Source organism: Phyllostomus discolor, chromosome 8, assembly GCF_004126475.2.
Source record: "Phyllostomus discolor isolate MPI-MPIP mPhyDis1 chromosome 8, mPhyDis1.pri.v3, whole genome shotgun sequence".
Lineage (NCBI taxonomy): Eukaryota > Metazoa > Chordata > Mammalia > Chiroptera > Phyllostomidae > Phyllostomus > Phyllostomus discolor.
The window spans coordinates 110666383-110683311 of NC_040910.2; the positions used below are offsets into that span (position 1 = coordinate 110666383).

The window sequence follows — 16929 nt, forward strand, 5'->3', positions numbered from 1 at the left end:
GGGACCCAGGCGTGGGACTCGGTGACACGGCTACTACTGCTTGTCTTCTCCTCACTCGGTTGGCCCCAGGCCTGCTCAGGGCTTGCCAGCGCTGGGCCAGATCTGCTCTCCACCCGCATGAAACCCTGGGTCTTAAACGGTGGCACCCCGCCCCACGCCTGAGGCGCAGGTTAAAGCCGGGTCAGAAGAGGTCACTCCGCAGGGCTGAACGGCGTGGGAGGAGCCGCAGGGGCTGTGGCCCGAACCCGGGCTGCGAGAGGGCATACAAAGGGGGCTGCGAAGGAACTGCCGCTTAAGGGAAGTGTTGTCGGTGGCCTCCTGTTGGGAGAGAGGCAAAGTAGTCACCAGAACCCGGATGAGGCAGAAACTGTCGGCTGCAGCAAAAGAAACCAGGGAGCAGGAGAGATGAAGAAAATAGAGTTTACTTCAATGGAATCTCATACAAAATACATTGAGGCAGCTGCCTCGCCGCAGTGTCAAACCCAGGCCTTCAGTGCCAAAAGCCCTGTGGGTGCCCGGCCCTCCAGCCACAGTCTGGACCTGCATCATCGGCAGGCGAGCTTCGGGGTTCGGGGTCCCCCACCGATCACAAAGCCCCGGACAAGAGATAAAGCTGTAATACTGAGACAAGGGCCCGGTTCCCTGGGAAGCAAGGGCCACACCCCACACCAGGCCGGCTCCCAGCTGGGGGTTCGTAAGCCAGAACAGAGTCCGGGGTCAGGGCCCAGCGCGGGGCTGGTTGCAGACGGAAGTCCAGCGTGGGACCTGGTGCTCCTCCATCCCGGCTGTCCCTGCAGAGCCCACCCCCCAGAGCAGGTCCCCTGGGGCTGGGAGACCAGATGAGGAGGGTGCTGGCCGTGTTCTGCGGGTTTTCTCCTCCCACCAGAGCCCTAGCTGAAGTTCCCCCTCGGTGCCTGGCTGGGTCCCTGGCTACGCGCTGTGGGTTCCTGTGCTCTGGCACCACTCCTGGGCACCACCTGTCTGTCCAACCCCTTCCTCCCGCCACCCCGTTCACTGGGCTGCATCCGAGCTGTGGCTCTTCTGGGGTTACGGAGGAGACACAGAGCACCATCCCGAGCCAGAGGACGCTGAGAGCGCAGCAGGCCCCAACTGGCCCAACTGTGAGCTCCCACCCCCCAAGGAGGGCTGCCCCAGCCCAAAAGAGGCACCACTCTGGGTGGACTGGGGAGAAGGGCTGCCGCCTTCCTGCACCTCCTCTCGTTAGCACAGCCCCCCACCTCCTGCTGCACCTGCGCTCCACAGAGCCCCCTGCCCAGGGAGAAAGGAGCCTCACTGGTACATTGAGACGCGAAGCTCTGAATGTGGGGCTAGGAAGTGACCAGTTCAGCTTGGACCCCTCCCCGGAACTAGAAGCAAAGCTGCCTGAGGGGCACAGCTACAGAGAAAATGGGATTTAGGGACGGCCGGGCACAGCTGGTGTCCAGGAGAGATGTGACTGGGGAGGGAAGGTGGAAGGGAGAGGTAAGGAATGTGCTTTTAGCTTGAATGTCTATTAAACAAGTTGTGGGGAACCGGAGCCCAGGTGCAGGGACCAGGCCCTGCCACGGGCAAGTCCCAGCCCCGACCCTAAGCGGTGGCCCCACCCAGGAGGGCTCTCCGGGCAGAAGGGCTAGGAAGTGCAGGAAGGCAGGCGGCTGCTTCCCTGAGAGTGTGGGCTAGATGGTGGGGAGGCTTCAAGCTCCTTGACTGGAGGGACTGGGGTCCCACGGACCAAGTCCTCCACAGCCCCCGTGCCCACGCAGGGAGAAAGTCCTTGCCCTCCGGCGGCATCCAAGCGTGTCGGATCAAGGCCACAGCCTGCTCCCAGTGGCTCTTTGTGCTCGGGGCAGCTGGCCGGATGGGTGGACCAGGCAGCGCCTCTCGGTGCAACTTGAGGTCGCAGGTCAAGTCTTCTTGCAGGAGGTCGCCTCCTGAGGGACCTCAGGCCGCCTCCCAGCCCTCGAGGCTAGCCGTGCGCCTGCCTCATGCGGTGGAAGAGGTCGCAGAAGAACTCATACCAGAAGAACACGCAGCCGGTGGAGAGGGCGGCCTTCAGCAGGCTGGGCGACAGGCCCTTGAAGAAGCCCGGCACGCCCTCCTCCCGCAGCACCTGCCTGGCGCAGTCCAGGAGGCCCCGGTAGCTTCGAACCTGGGGAGAGGGGGGTGACTCAGGATGAGGGGGGAGGTGGCCAAACTCGGACGTGACTCTGTTCGTTTGTTAACACAACGCCTGGCACGTCAGAGCTCCCAGAAGTACTTGCTGGATAAAGGAATGTGTGACAAGGCAGAGAAAAGTTGACCTCGTGCTTTCTCCTCCAAGTGGGCAAGTCTGGACTTAATGGTTGCAGTGCCTGGAAGTCAGCGCTGGACAGGGCCCCCTCCTGCCCCGGAGGCGGCCACCGACTGTGGCTCTGACAGACCCGGTGGGAGCTCCTCCTCCCAGAGGCACCTGGCCCCGCCCCCCCCACCCGACCTGGTCCCCCTTGGGAAGTGGGTCTCAATCTGGCCCTCATTAGCTTCTTTCTAAAATTATTTATTTACTTACTTATTTTTAATTTCCAAAGAGAGAAGGGAGGGGGACAGACAGGGAGAGAAACATCGTTGCACCTTGCACACCCACAAGTGGGGACTCGGCCTGCGATCCAGGCCGGTGCCCAGACCAGGAACTGAACCAGCGACCTTTAGGTTTGTCAGACGACACTCAACCCACTAAGCTACACCACCCAGGGCTCATTTTTATTTATTGATTTGAGAGTGACAGACAGACAAACAGACAGACAGGCATTGATGTGTTGTTCTACTTATCGATGCATTCATTGGTTGCTTTTTACATGCACCCTGACTGGGGATCGAACCTGCAACTTTGGCGTATCGGGACAACGCTCTAACCAACTGAGCTACCCAGCCAGGGTTCATTAGCTCTTAGGCTGACCAGCGCCACCTCTGTAGCCTGGCCTTCTCTAGGTGACCACACACCTCGCTCCCCTCCAAAGGCACCAGTGACTCCTTAGGAAGACGACAGCAGTGACACCGTGCAGAGCCAGGTCTCAGCTCGGAGGCCTGGTGTGCACGCGGAACCCGACTTCCCTCTCTGCCCCGCCCTTCTCCCCAACGGGCCCTCCCCCCTCCAGTGAGGGGCCAGGGTCGCCGCTGTCAGCGGGGGCCGCTCACCTGGCCGAAGGCGGCTCGAGCCTGCTCAAACCCGCCCACCTGCAGCCGCTTCTTGAAGAGGTCCAGGGGGTACGTAAGGGTCTTGCTGATGACTCCGGCTCCGCTGCCACAAAGCAGGTTTTTGAGGTTTTCTGCCCCAGAAAAGTGGGATCGAGGGGAAAATGAGAAAAATGCAGTTTGGGTTGGACAACGTTACGGTTATCAGCTCTATCCTGCACCATAAAACAAAGGCCCGCCACGCCCTGCATGCCGGAGGGGCCCGCCGGCATCCTTGCTCTCGGGGGAGTTTAATCCAGGAAAGGGAGAACCAGACACAGCCACTGCTGGCAAGGACGACCAGGGCCGGCAGGCCGGCCAGGCCGGGGCAGGATGGGCGGGACCCTGCTGTACTAGTCATCTCCCGGCCGGAGGCCACAGGACCCGGGCGCTGTGGCATCGCTCCGTTCACGCTGATGAGGGAGTGGGGTGCCCTTCCTCCTCCTCCACATCCTTCCAAGACAAAAACCAAGCAAAACATGCAACCGCCAAAAGCAGGCCATCTGCAGGGTGGACCTCTGACCAAACGGAAACCACGGCCAGCAGTTGGAAATGGGTGCCGGTGGTGCCGCTGACGGGCGTGGCGAGGGCTGGGAGGAACGGACACCTGTGAGCAGGTGCGTTTCAGAGCCGGGTTCAGACACCCGTGCTGTCTGAGCTCCTGACAGGAAAACCTGACTTCCTGCGTGATTCAGAAAGAGACGTCACAGCCCTGGCTGTCTCACCGCTTTTCGCTCCTTCGGCGGGCGTGGCCCACTCGTACAGGCGCTTCAGGGAGTTGTAGAAGGCGAACTGGAACCCGGCGTAGGGGAAGACGGCGATCAAGGTGGGGTTCAAGCCTTTGTAGAAGCCCAAGGGGCCTTCGGCCTTGTACATGGTGGCCACGGCGTCCCGCAGGGTTTTATACACCTGCAGGGCACAGCACAACTCCGGTGAGCACGGGGAGAACGCGGCCCAGCTCCGGTCGGTCCCCAAGCCACTCCGGGGAGCCTGCCTTCTCCTGCCCGGGGGACAAACCACACGCTGGACAAAAATCCCCAGGGTGGCCCCCCTTCCGGCTGCCGTATTTTGCCAAGTAGAATGCACTCCCGTGTGTAATGCACACCCACGGTTTTGGGCGCATTACACATGGGGTTATTATACCTGTGGTATGTAGTCATTATACCTGTGTGTAATGCACATCCTTATTCTCCCCTCAAAAAGTGTGTACTATACACAGCAAAACACGGTATTGACACAACCGATCCATCTGCATGAGTGTGCAAAGCATGTGTGCTGCGAGATGCAGAAGCCGAGATGCGGGGGGACCGGGCACACCAACTATGGCACAGCCATGGAAAGAGCTCGGGAGCCCGGTGTGCCTGCCACGGCGGCGGCGGCAGTCCGTGTGCCTGACGGGGGCTGCTCTCCCCAAGTTCACAGCCAAACACAGAAGGGCGGGCAGCGTTTGTGGAGGAAACAAATGCCTGCGGAGATCCCCCCCAGCCCCCCTCCACCCCATACATGGTAATAATGGTGACTCTCCCTCCCGCCCCAGCCCCGCCGCGCCCCCCTTTCCTCCGGGACGGTGACGACCCCTGTTCCGTGTCCCGTGTACCCTGGGTGGACGTCACACGCTTGGCCGTTTCGCACTGTGCACTCGGACACACGTCATGCTTCAACAGACCCGACCGACACAGGCGCACTGGAGAGGAGCTCCCGGGAACAACCGTGCGCCAGCAAACACGTCACGAGCTCAGTGGGGGGCCCAGGCGGTAGAGGTGAGAAAGCCCCCCAGAAGGAGAACAGAAAGACAGAGAGAGCCAGACACGGGCAGAGAAAAGCTCAGGCAATCGGAGGGCCAACCCTGGACGTCCAACTGACGCGAATGCCAGGAAGAAGGAAGACGGTGCATAAATCCCTCACAACCGCATTCCAGGCAGGAAGAACACGAGCGCCCAGGCCAAAAGGTCCAGGCAGTGCCCACCATGACGAACAGGGGACCCACGCCGGCACACATTTCTAGCATGCCAGGGACCACGAAACATCCCAAAAGCTTGCAGGGCGGGGAAGGAGAGAGGGGAAGACGGCTTATCTGTGAAGGACCAGTAATCAGAATGGTTCTCTGCAGCAGCACTGAGACCCACCTACAAATGCTGTGTCCGAATCAGCAGTCAAGTGTAAGTGCAAAATAAAGGCACGTTCCATCAAGACTTCCCCCGGGAAAATGAAAGAGAAGACACGGTATCCGAGGAGAGGACTCCTCAGAGAACAGCTGGCCACGGTCACAGAGCAGACAGTCCAGACTGAAGCGGGGGGGGGGGGGGGGGGGTGACAGTGTGGGGACTCCGGCGGGGGGGGGGGCCCACAGTAATGCAGCACTGACGGCTGTGGCTGACCCTACCGACAGAGGGTTTGAGGGAGAATCTGCATTAAGTGTGTACAAAGCTAAACAAATAAAACACACAGCCTTTCCCAACTTCGGGAAAAACAAAGGTGTAAGAGAAAACGTAATCATAACATATTTTAAGGCTCAGCAGTAACCACATCTACGTAATTGTAATGGCACCAACATCGAGGACTGATTTAGCCGACATCTCCTGACCAGCCGTGCTGTCATCACAGCGGGGAGGGAACTCCAGCACACGGGGGCGACGGTAAAGGAGCTAGGCCCTCATCTTCCACAGCAGCAGCCGTAGTTAATGTCGACGAATAAGAAGGAAGGAGGGAGGGAGGGAGGGAGGGGAAGGAGGAAGAGGAGGGAGACAAGGAGTGGTTGGTGCAAGCCTGCTACCAAGGACGAGAAGGTAACTAACGGAAGAAACCGCCACAAGCATTACAAGAGGCTGCCTCCGGGGTGGGTGTCAGGGGCGAGGCTGGTGTTATGATTCCTGAGAAACCACCCATCTACACACCTCATACACTGCTGATTTTCTTGTCCTTTGAAGGTGAGGGTTTACAATACGGGTGCTACTCTTCTAAGGAAGTTCTCAGAACAGGTGTCTTCTCCTCACTTCCGCGCACAGGCAATTTTCTTGTCATTCCAGAATCTAGAATCCAACATCTCACTCTTCTAAGCCAGACAGGTCATGTGTGATTCTCTCTCTTTCTCTCTTTTTTTAAAAAATTGATTTTAGCCAGAGAGAGGCGTCGATTCGTCCCACTTATCTGTGCATTCATTGGCTGCTTCGTGTCTGTGCCCTGACCGGGGACTGAGCCCGCGACTGTGCAGTATCAGGATAAGTCTCCACCCAACTGAGCCACGCGGCCAGGGCCACCGTTCTCCCGTGTTAACCGTGTCTTCACTTTCTCCTTCCCACAGACTTTTACTAGACGTCGGAAAGTGACAGAGGGGACCGCAGCATTCCCAGACAGAGAAGTTGGAGGCCACCGGCCTCCTCTCGTCACCCCAGCCACCTGGTTGCTGAGGCCTGCCCTTCCTGCCCTTCCCCTCCCCTGCTCTGCTCGCCTCCCGGGGGCCCTGCTCTCGTTTCTCCTCTGCTTTCCACCGAAGCGCCCTGCAGAGCGATCTAGCTCTCAGGCCCCTGGCGGTTCCTTCCAGACTGTTCCCAGGGCACTCTGCCCTCCTCAACCAAAAAAGCCGTCAGGATATCTCCTAAACAAACAGGCTCCCCTGGCCCAGGATGGCCGCCCCGGGCAACGCGAACCACCAGCAGAACTGAAACCGCAGTTGTTCTTAACTGGTCCCAGACTGAATTCTTGAGCAAAGCATCATTCCCCAGCAACGATGTCCTACAGCAGAAGGGGGACGGCAGAAGCGTCCTTCTTCCTGGGCTGGGAGCACATGCACGCACACACGCATGCGCGCGCACGCACGTCACTAGGGCGCGTCCACGAAACACAGGTGCGGGTGGGGAGGCCTACTTCCGGGCTGAACCCCTTGCTTTCACTCGTTAAGTTCTTGGAGTCTGACGCAATTATCCCATTTCCTCCAACCCAGTCTTTGTGGAAACCAAAAACATTCTCACGATAATACCGCAACGTGACCTCAAGCCCCATGCTCCGGATTTCCGGCCGCCTTCCCCGTCCAGCCCACTGCGCGGTGTTTGGTCTGATCGCACCTGGAGGTTCCAGCTCCCCCGTCAGGCTGCGGGCGCCGGAGTCGGCGCTCAGCACGGCCACGGGCTTCACCAGCGAGCTGACCCGTGGACCGAAAACCCCGGGCTCCACCAGCTTTGCTCCCTCTCAGGAAAAGAGCCCCAACTCCTGGGTCCCCTTCCGTTACTCGGGCGCCCCTTTTCCGGTCGGGCCGCTCACCTTGGGCTCACCCTGAGCTGCAAAGCGGGTGCGGAGGACGTCCACGGGATGCACGGCGAGGGTGGCCACGCAGGCAGACAGGCCGCCACACACGAAGTGCACGGAGGAGTCTCGGGCATCGTGCACGCCAGTTCTGTGCACAAGCTCCGTCAGCATTTCAAATGACAAAAACTGCAAGAGTCGTGACAAGGTCATGGACGAGCACCCCCAAATATACCCGCTATGTCCCATGACCCAGGTGGGGCCCAATCCGGGGGAAAAAAAATAATTGTCCTGAGCAATGACAGACTACAATAAACATAATTTTGTGCAGCTCAGATGCCATTTTATACTCCACTGGAGTTAAGCCAAATACTCAAAGGGTTGAGAAAGGAGAAAAATTTTGTATCAGAAAAATCTATTCATTAGCTTAAGTTCCCTGAGACCTGGGAGAAGGTGGCCATTATCTGACCCTTGAAGACAGGGGCCCGTCCAGTGCGGCCGCAGGGACACTGTTTGAGAAGCGTCCTGCCCTGGAGCAGTTCTGTTCTGTCGGGAGAATCCCGCATACTCCACATTCCACGGTGCTCCCGCCCTGATGCTCAGATCCCCCTGCAGCCAACTCAAGCCGGCTCGGGGTCCTGAGTGCACAGGCTGCTGCACACGCGCACTCGTGACGCTGCAGTGCCTGCGTGCCCGCGCACGGACGGGACAGCAGGGGCGCATCAGCGAGGTGTGCGCCAGACCCCAGCCGTGGCTGCAGTGTGCGAGGAATAGCAGGCAGGGGCCGCTGCGGCGCCAGCTGCCCCGGTGGGAATCCTGGCTCTGGCGCTTTCTAGCGGATGACGTGGGCCGGGTTAATTACACAAGCGCTCTCTGCCTCGGTGTTCTCGTCTGTAGGACTGGGGGGGACCTGTCTCAGAGGACTGCTGTGAGGTGACAGACGTACAGTGCTTCAAACAGGGCCTGACCCCCGCTTAGCCCCGCACAGCGCTGTTCACCATGCGTTACATACACTGTGAAATCAATTAGCACTTAGCCGAAGAACAAACAAACACGAGTCCAGAACTTGGATTCTAGTCCTAGACCCACTACTTACAGGCTGTGTGGCCTTGGGCAGCTCACTTAACCTCTCTGATCCACATAACACTTGCTCTACCTCCCTCACAGGGCTGCGGGGAGTTCAAAGGAAACACAGATGTGAAAATGCTATTTGGAAAATGAAAAGCATTGTGTCACCCTTGGCCAAGCCCCACTGCACTGTGGTGTCGAGACAGTCTCCCAGGGGCCACACCTAATATTCAGTCGGTGCTCAGGCCGCGGGGTGGGGGGCATGGGGAAGGGAAGCCTGTGACACAGCTCGGTCTGACTCATCCGTCTGTCAGGTGGGCTCCCGGCTAAGACTTGTGAGAAGCATGAGAACGGCCTTCTGCTGCCCGCCCCCCGGGGCAGTGTCCCTGGGCTGCCCCACTGAGCAACCCGTCCCCAGGGGCCTGACGGTTCCCCTGCCACCTACTTGGACAGCTCCGTAGCCTACAGAGAGAAACTGGGCCGGAACGTGCCCCTTCCAGAATGCCGTCGGGCCCTCCTCCTGCAGGATCTGTCTCGCGGCCTGCAGGATCCCATGGTACTTTGCGCTGGGGTCACCGCGAGACAGGCGCTCAATCTGAAGCTGGGAATCAGAATGAAAAGGTCAGGACAACGGGCAGGGCTGGGTGAGACGGAGACGCTTCAGGGAAGGTAACAAAGGCAACAAAGCACTTCTCCTTCACCAAGTGTCCAGCTCTCCTTAGGAACTGCTTTGTCAAGAAAGAGCAAACCTGTCCTCTAGTCCATGGCCAAAGGGGGAGAGGGTACCTGGAAACGGATCTTGATGACATCCAAGGGGCTGATCAGCACTCGAGTGACAAATCCAGACACGGACCCAGCCACCGCCACCTCGAAACTGGAGATATTCCTGCTGTCTGCTTTGGGGTCATAGCCGACCATCCCTGCCTCTGGCCCATACAATGTCCATCAGCCTCAAGCTAAAGGCAAAGGACAGGAGTGAACACTAAAGCAAGTTCTCAGGGTCGCTGCTCGCTCGTCACCTCCTCAGAACAGCTCCCTGACCGTCTGTAACAGGGCCTGCTCCGGTGCCTTCTTTGCTTGCCTCAAAGGAGGACAGTAGCTTTTCCCATCAACTCTCTGTGATATGAACTCCAGCTGCATTTCCCCGGGCACCTGTGTTTCCTCGGGCACCTGTGAAGAGCAGTTTAAGCAGGTGTAGGCCATCGAGAGGCAAAGCCTCTCCCTCCCCAGGTCCCCAGGGACCGCTCAAGTCACAACGAGCAGGCTCAGTCCCTCGCTGTGGCAGAGGGAGGGAGGGATTTTCACAGATAAGCAGACTGCATAGCTGGACATACCCTTACATTCTGCCTCTCCCATGTGCCTTGGGAGGTATCTTTAACCTGGGCTCAGTTTTCTCTTCTGGAAAGTGGGAATGATGGCCACCCTGCCTAGCCTACATTGCTGCCAGGTTCATGCAAGAAACCACATGTGATAAGCTTAGTAAAAATGGTTAAAGTCTTAAGTACGTGAAAAGCCTGTTTAAAAATATCGTCCAGTGGTGGCCTTACTTTTCCTGATGTTCAAAATTTCCTTCTTGTGCCCTGGCTGGTGTGGCTCAGTGGACTGAGTGCTGGCCTGCGAACCAAAGGGTCGCCAGTTCAACTCCCAGTCAGGGCACATGCCTGGGTTGTGGGCTACGTCCCCAGTGGGGGGCACTGCAGAGTCAACCACACATTGATATGCTTCTCCTTCTCTCCTCCCTCCCTTCTCCTTTCTCTAAAAATAAATAAAATCTTAAAAAAAATTTCCTTCTTGTACCAGCAATCCTTGACATTTATCTAAAGAGACAACATAAATATGAAATATGATTACATGCACGGCATATATAACACCGCTCCCAGAAAATGGGAGGGGCCGGCTGGGGTGAGAGGCAGGGCGTGGGATGTGCGTGAGAGGCTGCCGCAGCCACGCCATTCTCTTCGGGCGAAAGCCCTAGGTGCTGCGGTGAGCAGGTGCCACGCCCCGAGCCTGTGTGCTCCTCTGCCCGTGTGTTCAGGTGAGGGTCTCTACAGGTGTACCCGCGTGTGAACACACGTGTCCAGGCGTGCTTTAGGGAGTGTTTTTGCTTCCAGAGTCCGCGGAGACGCCCGGGAGGTGGGCACCCGCGTGTAGAGGTGCCCCAGTGTGTGCGGGGTTTTCCCTCCTGCATTCATGAAGAGGCTTCTCAGCTCAGGCATGACACGCGCGCGTACAGTCCCCGCCCCCACGAGAGTACCTGTGCACGTGTGCTCCCTCCGGCGAGCAAGGGTGCAGGTCCCGCAGCGGACCTCAAGGAAGGCGGAAGCAGAGGTCAGTCACCCGGCCTAGGGCACCGCCCGGCTCCCCTAGCATCGCTCTCCCCAGCCCTCCACTCGCAGTCAACAGCCAAACCAACGGCGCTCGGCAGTAACTGACGGGCTCCTGGACCAATCATCGCGCAGCTTCCGACAGACGTTAGACCAATGGTTGCAGCGCTTATCGAACAACACCTCCCACAAGTGTCACTGGGTAGCGTAGTCCTTTGCTACCAAAGCGCAAAGCCTCCTAGGAGATGTAGTCCTGTTGAGTGCGCATGTGCTTGCGCGCCCCGTTACCCGTGTGTGGGAAGGAAGTTGACCTCAAAGTCAGGCCTCCGAAGTTGCTACAATCACCCTGCGGGAGGTCGAAGGTCAGGGATCGTTAAGTTTGATCCGCTTTCATCAAAACCCTTGTGGTCCCTGAACCTGGATAATATAAATTTAGAAAAGATGGCGAGAAGCTTAGCAAAAACCTGGAGGACATGGGGGAAAGAATCGATGGGTTTTTAAGACCAGGAAGAGGACGGCAAAAATAGAAGTTTTGTTTCCTCCTAGGGCTTATTACGAGTATTTTCTCATGAAAACATACAGACACATTACAGAAGATGTAGAAATTAAGGGGGAAATGAGTCATCCTACTGCTGTCAAGCAAGTAACGTCAGCGTTTCACAAGATAGTATGTCTTTCTTCCTGATTTTTAAATTGCACTTTTCACGTTCGTGCATTTTGACGCATATTTTTAAAACATTTTATTGCAATTTAAAAACATTTCATACATCTACAAAATTAGAGAAAATAGCCTAATGTAACCACACACAGTCATTCCTCAATAGTTAAACGACTCATGGTCACTCGTGTTTCCTCTGTACTTGCACCTTCCCCTCCAACGTTGTTTTGAAGTAAATACGAGACAGCCTATGATTTCACCAGCAAATATTCAGAATGTGTCTTTAAAAGACAAGCATTCCCGCCCTGGCTGGAGTAGCTCAGTAGATTGAGCTCGGGCTGGGAACCAAAGTGTCCCAGGTTCGATTCCCAGCCAGGGTACATTCCTGGGTTGCAGGCCAGAACCCCCAGCAACCACACATTGATGTTTCTCTCTCTCTCTCTCTCTCTCTCTCTCTCTCCCCCCCCCCCTTCCCTCTCTAAAAATAAATAAATAAAATCTTTAAAAAAAAAAGACAAGCATTCCCCTTTTAAAACATACCCCTCAAAACTATCGAGTACCCCCAAATCAACAGTAATTTCCTAATACCAAGTACCGGATTAGTATTTGCATTTTCTTGATTTGCCTATAGATGTCATTTAAAAAAAAACCAAAAACAAAAAAACAGTTTATCTGAATTGGGATCCAGACCACACACTGCGACTGGTTAATATATTTCTTGTCTTTTTAAATCTATCATTTCCTTCTTCCTCTTTTTCACTCGCCCTTTCTTTCATTTCCTTTTCAGTTTGTCTTTCTTTTCCTTCCTCTCTTTATTTTGTTTCTTAAGAAAACTAGTTTTCCTCAGCCCAGATCTTGTTGGTGGCATCCCCACGGCACTGTTCTAATGTCTTCCTCTGCCCTTGGTGTTCTCTGCACGTTGGCAGTTACATTTACAAGGTCTAACTAGATCAGGTTTGATTTCTTCCCACAAGACTCCTCATGTGGTATCGTGTCCTTCCGTGAAGAGGATCCTAACACCTGCCTGCTCCTCATTCTGTGATGTTTTCAGCCGCTGATGAGCATCGCACTGATAAAACATTGTAAACGATGATTTCATTTCACCTTTATCAGCTGGAACACTGAAGAGGAACATCCCTTCATTCGTCAATAGATAACCTGAAGAACACTTCGTGTAAGAAAGGCATGATAGATGTGTAATTCTTTACTTTTAGCAGTTTTCAAAATAATTGGTTCCTTAGTATGTCCAAAGGTTATTAATCAATGAGGTTTATTAATATTACTATCATTATGAACACTCATGGATTTAAACATATTTGTTCTCTCTCAATCCACTGTAGTCATTATCCTCACAATGCTCCCATTTCCCCATCTTTGGCCAGTAGGTCGGGTTAAAACTGGCACCTGGCCCTGGCTGGCGTAGCTCAGTGGATTGAGCACAGGCTGCAAACCAAAGCATCGCAGGTTCGATTCCCAGTCAGGGCACATACCTGGGTTGCAGGCAATGGTCCCCAGCAACTGCACATTGATGTTTCTCTCTCTCTCTTTCTCCCTCCCTTCCCTCTCTAAAAATAAATAAATAAATCTTTTTTAAAAAAACCTGGTACCTGGATCCTTTTGACAGAATGACTAGTTTCTTTGCTTTCTGATCTGACAAGCTGTTTCAGGCTCATTCCAATTGTTTTCAAAGATTTAATTAATTTATTTATTTTTAGAGAGGGGAAGGGTGGGAGAAAGAGAGGGAGAAAAGTATCATTGGGTGGTTGCCTCTTGAGCATCCCCCCACCAGGGATCTGGCCCACAACCCAGACATGTGTCCTGATGGGAATCGAACCACTGACCCTTTGGTTCACAGTGTGGCGCTCAATCCGCTCAGCCACACCAGCCAGGGCTCATTACAATTTTTAAAACAGTTTTATTGGCATATAATTGACATACAGCTGACAACATGTATTTAATGCAAACAGTTTATGTTTTGAAGTGTGGTGTACGTCATCACAAGATAGCATACATCCGTGCCCCCAGAAGATCCCACATTCCCCTCCCCTACCCCTCCTTCTCGCCCTCTCTTCTCCTGCCCCTGTCCCCAAGCTGCCTCTAATCCGCTCCCAGTCTTTATCAGTTAGTTTGCATTTTATAGATTTTACATAAATGGACTCATATACAATGTCCTTTAGGTCTGGCTTCCTTTCCTCAGCGTAGCTATCTTGAGATTCGTCCGTGTTTTGTGTATCATTAGTTGATGCCTTTTTATCGCTGAGTAATCCTTCATTCTATGGCCCTTCAACAATTGGTTTATCCGTTTGTTTGCTTGTTGATGGACATTTGCATTCCAGTTTTGGGCTGTTATACTCAAAGCTGCTATAAACATCCACGTACAAGCTTTTAAAAATGTCTTTAATTTGGCCCTGGCTGGTGTGGCTCAGTGGACTGAGTGCAGGCTGCGAACCAAAGTGTCGCAGGTTCGATTCCCAGTCAGGGCACATGCCTGGGTTGCACGCCACGGCCCTCAGCAACCACACATTGATGTTTCTCACTCTCTCTCTCCCCCCTCCCTCCCCTCTCTAAAAATAAATAAATAAAATCTTTTAAAAATGTCTTTAATTTATTGATTTTGAGAGAGAGAGAGAAGAGGGAGAAACATTGATTTATTGTTCCACTTATTTACCCACTCACCGGTTGGGTCTTGCATGTGCCCTGACCAAGGATCAAACCTGCAGCCTTGGCGTATGGGGACAACGCTGTAACCAAAGGAACCACCCGGCCGGGGCCACGTGTCGGCTTTTGTGCGGACATCCGCACTGATTTAATTTCTCCTGTGCAGGCCTAGGAGTGCGACGCCTGAGCCATACGGTCAGCGTCTATTTAACCTTTTAAGATACTGCCCAACTATTCTCCAAAGTGTTGGTACAATGTTACTTTCCCACCAGCAGTATGACACATCCCTGGTAAAGCCATTCATGATCAATTTAGCCATTTTAATTGGTATGTAGTGATAACTCAGTATGGTTCTAATTTGCATTTCCCTAAAGAGTAATGATGAGTATCTTTTCACATGCTTACTTACTATTCGTATATCTTTTCAGTATGGTATTTTTTCTCCTCACCTGAGGACGTGCTTATTGATTTTAGGGAGAGGGGAAGGGAGGGAGAGAAAGAGGGAGAGAAACATTGATGTGAGAAACATCAATCAGTTGCCCCTCGCATGCGCCCCAACAGGGGACCAAACCCACAAGCCAGGTATGTGCCCTGACCTGAAATCAAAGCCATGACCTTTCGCTTTATGGAATGATGCTCCAGTCAACCGAGCCACACCGGCCTTCCAAAGGCCACTCAGCAGAAGAGCCAGCAGGACTTTTGGCCGCAGGCTAATGTAGAGTGAGCTAGACCCGGAGGGCCCCAGAGCCTCAGGACGACGGGAAAGACTCATGGCCAGGGGCCGGGGCCCAGAGGGACCGGGCGGTGCGCCCAGGGTTCCCCAAGGTCAGACGGCAAATGGGTGGCTGAGCAGAGAGATTAGTGGCAGGTGCCAGTCTTCCTGGTCTTACACCTGGTTCTAGGTTTTGCATGTTTGAAATCTGGCCATTTAATGTGAAGTTGAATATTCTAAGCAAATCGTATCACGGGGAGAGAGAAACAGGAAACCAGCAGTTCCCGTCAGGTTGGGGAAGTGAGTCCTTCTGTGACCTCATCCACACTTACCCTAAACGGGCCTATTAAAAGCTCCTTTGGATTTCCCCCACCTCCTGCCTCCTCCTCGGAGGGGGCAAGTACCACCTTCTGGGTCTGACAAATAGAGTTGCATTCACCTGCTGCCCCGGGCCATGACCCTCTCTCTGCCTGAGTGGGCGGTCCACCCAGCCATGCCACCCCGGAGAGGCCCGCGAGCCAGGCGGCAGCTTGCCGTGGCCCCTCGGCGAGGCCCCGTTCCTTCGGGCTGCGGTTCCTCCATCTTTAGACGTGGTGGGGTTGGACTACCCGGCGTCCACACCTTGCTGCCTGCGGACGCATTTCTAGTCAGCATTGCAAGGGTTCTCAGCTTCGGCTCAAACAAGAACCACCTGGGGGTGTTCAGCTCACACCCTGGCTGGTGCGGCTCAGTGGATTGAGGGCCAGTCTGTGAACCAAAGGGTCGCCGGTTCGATTCCTGGTCAGGGCACATGCCTGGGTTGCAGGCCAGGTCTCTAGAACAGGGCACAGAAGAGGCAACCACACACTGATGTTTCTCTCCCTCTCTTTCTCCCCCCCTTCCCCTCTCTCTGAAAATAAATAAATAAAATCCTTTAAAAAAATGCAGCTGCCCCTCCGTAGGCACACTCATCCTGACCAAGCAGGTGTGACCTATGGCCTGGGAACAAGAGTTTTGGTTGGTGGCCCCCATTTGGAGGAACACTGAGTTGGGGATCCACCTCTCGGCTGACCCCGCGAGGCTGCTCCTGTTTCTCCCTCCTAATGACCCGGGCTGGGAGGAAGGACCTTTGTCTCCCATCATCCCCCGCGCCCACTGGTATCTATTGAGAGGCTGCATGGCCAGACGCCGGCTTGGGCGCTGGGGATGGAGCCGTGAACAGAGCGGCATCTCTTCCCTGGCGGGGCTGACCTTCTTCCCCATCTTTCCCGGCTCGGTAGCTCGTTTCTCTCTAGTCGCTGTGCTGAGTAACCGTGCGCTGTCCGGGTGTGTCCCCCAGTTCGTTCGCGTGGTCACCGCCTGAAGGACGTCTCGGTCGCGTCCACGGTTCGGCGCTTACAAACAGAGCTGCTGTAAATCACGCACGTGGAGGCTCTCGTGTGGACACAGTTTCCATCCTTCGTATTTACTTGTTTTCTTAGACTTCCGGGCTTGGAGTTGGAGAGAGGCGTGCAAACCAGCAACCGCGGGAGGGTGCTGAGGAAGTTCTGCACCCAGCAGGGGCCTAAGACAGAGGTGCTTCTGACCCGGTTCCTTTTTCCGTCCTTCCAGATTGACTCAGCAGTGACTCAAACCCCAGCAAAGTAACCAAGAAGAAAAAGAGGGGGGGGGCGGATTTACTGTCCGGTAACTTTCAAGAGCTGATGTGTTATGCACTTAAATCTTCTCCTGCCGCCCTTCTCAGCGGAGCTGACTGTGAAGCGCTGTGGAGTGTGCCCCAAATCGCAGGTTTCCGTGTGGGCTGGGCGGTCTCCAGGCTTCCAGCGCTCGGGTGTTCGGTGTTCGGTTCTCTCCGACCAGGTCCTCCGCCTCGCCCGCCCACCACCCGTTTGCGAGCTCCCCGGAGGGGGTGTTTCCTGCCGTGTCTGAGGGAAGCCGGGCTCCCGTGGCCCCCACACATGTGTGGAGGGGGAGAGTGGGTACAGCTCTGTCTTGGAGGAGTGGCTGGCGTGCCCCCCGTCAACCGCAGACCAGATCACGTCTTTCCCCCACGAGTTCTGGTTCCCCCAGAATTGAGGATGCCT

General features: G+C 55.2%; 1 protein-coding gene across 4 annotated transcripts; it reads right to left on the reverse strand.

Annotated features, from left to right (window-relative positions):
• Positions 1-404: 404 nt before the first annotated feature.
• SLC25A19 (solute carrier family 25 member 19) lies at positions 405-10927 on the reverse strand. 4 transcript variants are annotated; one of them, XM_036034116.1, is made up of 9 exons: positions 10852-10927; positions 10302-10331; positions 10062-10083; positions 9301-9470; positions 8981-9115; positions 7465-7635; positions 3933-4116; positions 3172-3302; positions 405-2149 (listed from the first exon to the last, which is right to left on the reverse strand). In XM_036034116.1, the coding sequence occupies exons 4-9, from the start codon at positions 9430-9432 to the stop codon at positions 1967-1969; spliced, it is 936 nt and encodes a 311-aa protein (XP_035890009.1). In that variant the 5' UTR covers positions 9433-9470; positions 10062-10083; positions 10302-10331; positions 10852-10927; the 3' UTR covers positions 405-1966. The 4 variants fall into 4 exon arrangements, with proteins under 4 accessions (XP_035890009.1, XP_035890007.1, XP_035890008.1 ...); XM_036034114.1 differs by having other exon boundaries at positions 8960-9115; positions 10852-10924; XM_036034115.1 differs by lacking the exon at positions 10852-10927 and adding an exon at positions 10572-10759 and having other exon boundaries at positions 8960-9115.
• Between the last annotated feature and the right edge of the window lie 6002 nt (positions 10928-16929).

Excerpts from the sequence above, each read along its gene's own strand:
- SLC25A19 (XM_036034114.1), bottom strand. The coding sequence starts at position 9,432 with ATGGTCGGCTATGACCCCAAAGCAGACAGCAGGAATATCTCCAGTTTC. Across the intron at positions 4,117-7,464 it reads CAGCTCAGGGTGAGCCCAAG|GTGTATAAAACCCTGCGGGA; the intron begins GTGAGCGGCCCG and ends TGTGCCCTGCAG. Across the intron at positions 2,150-3,171 it reads CTCGAGCCGCCTTCGGCCAG|GTTCGAAGCTACCGGGGCCT; the intron begins GTGAGCGGCCCC and ends CCCTCTCCCCAG.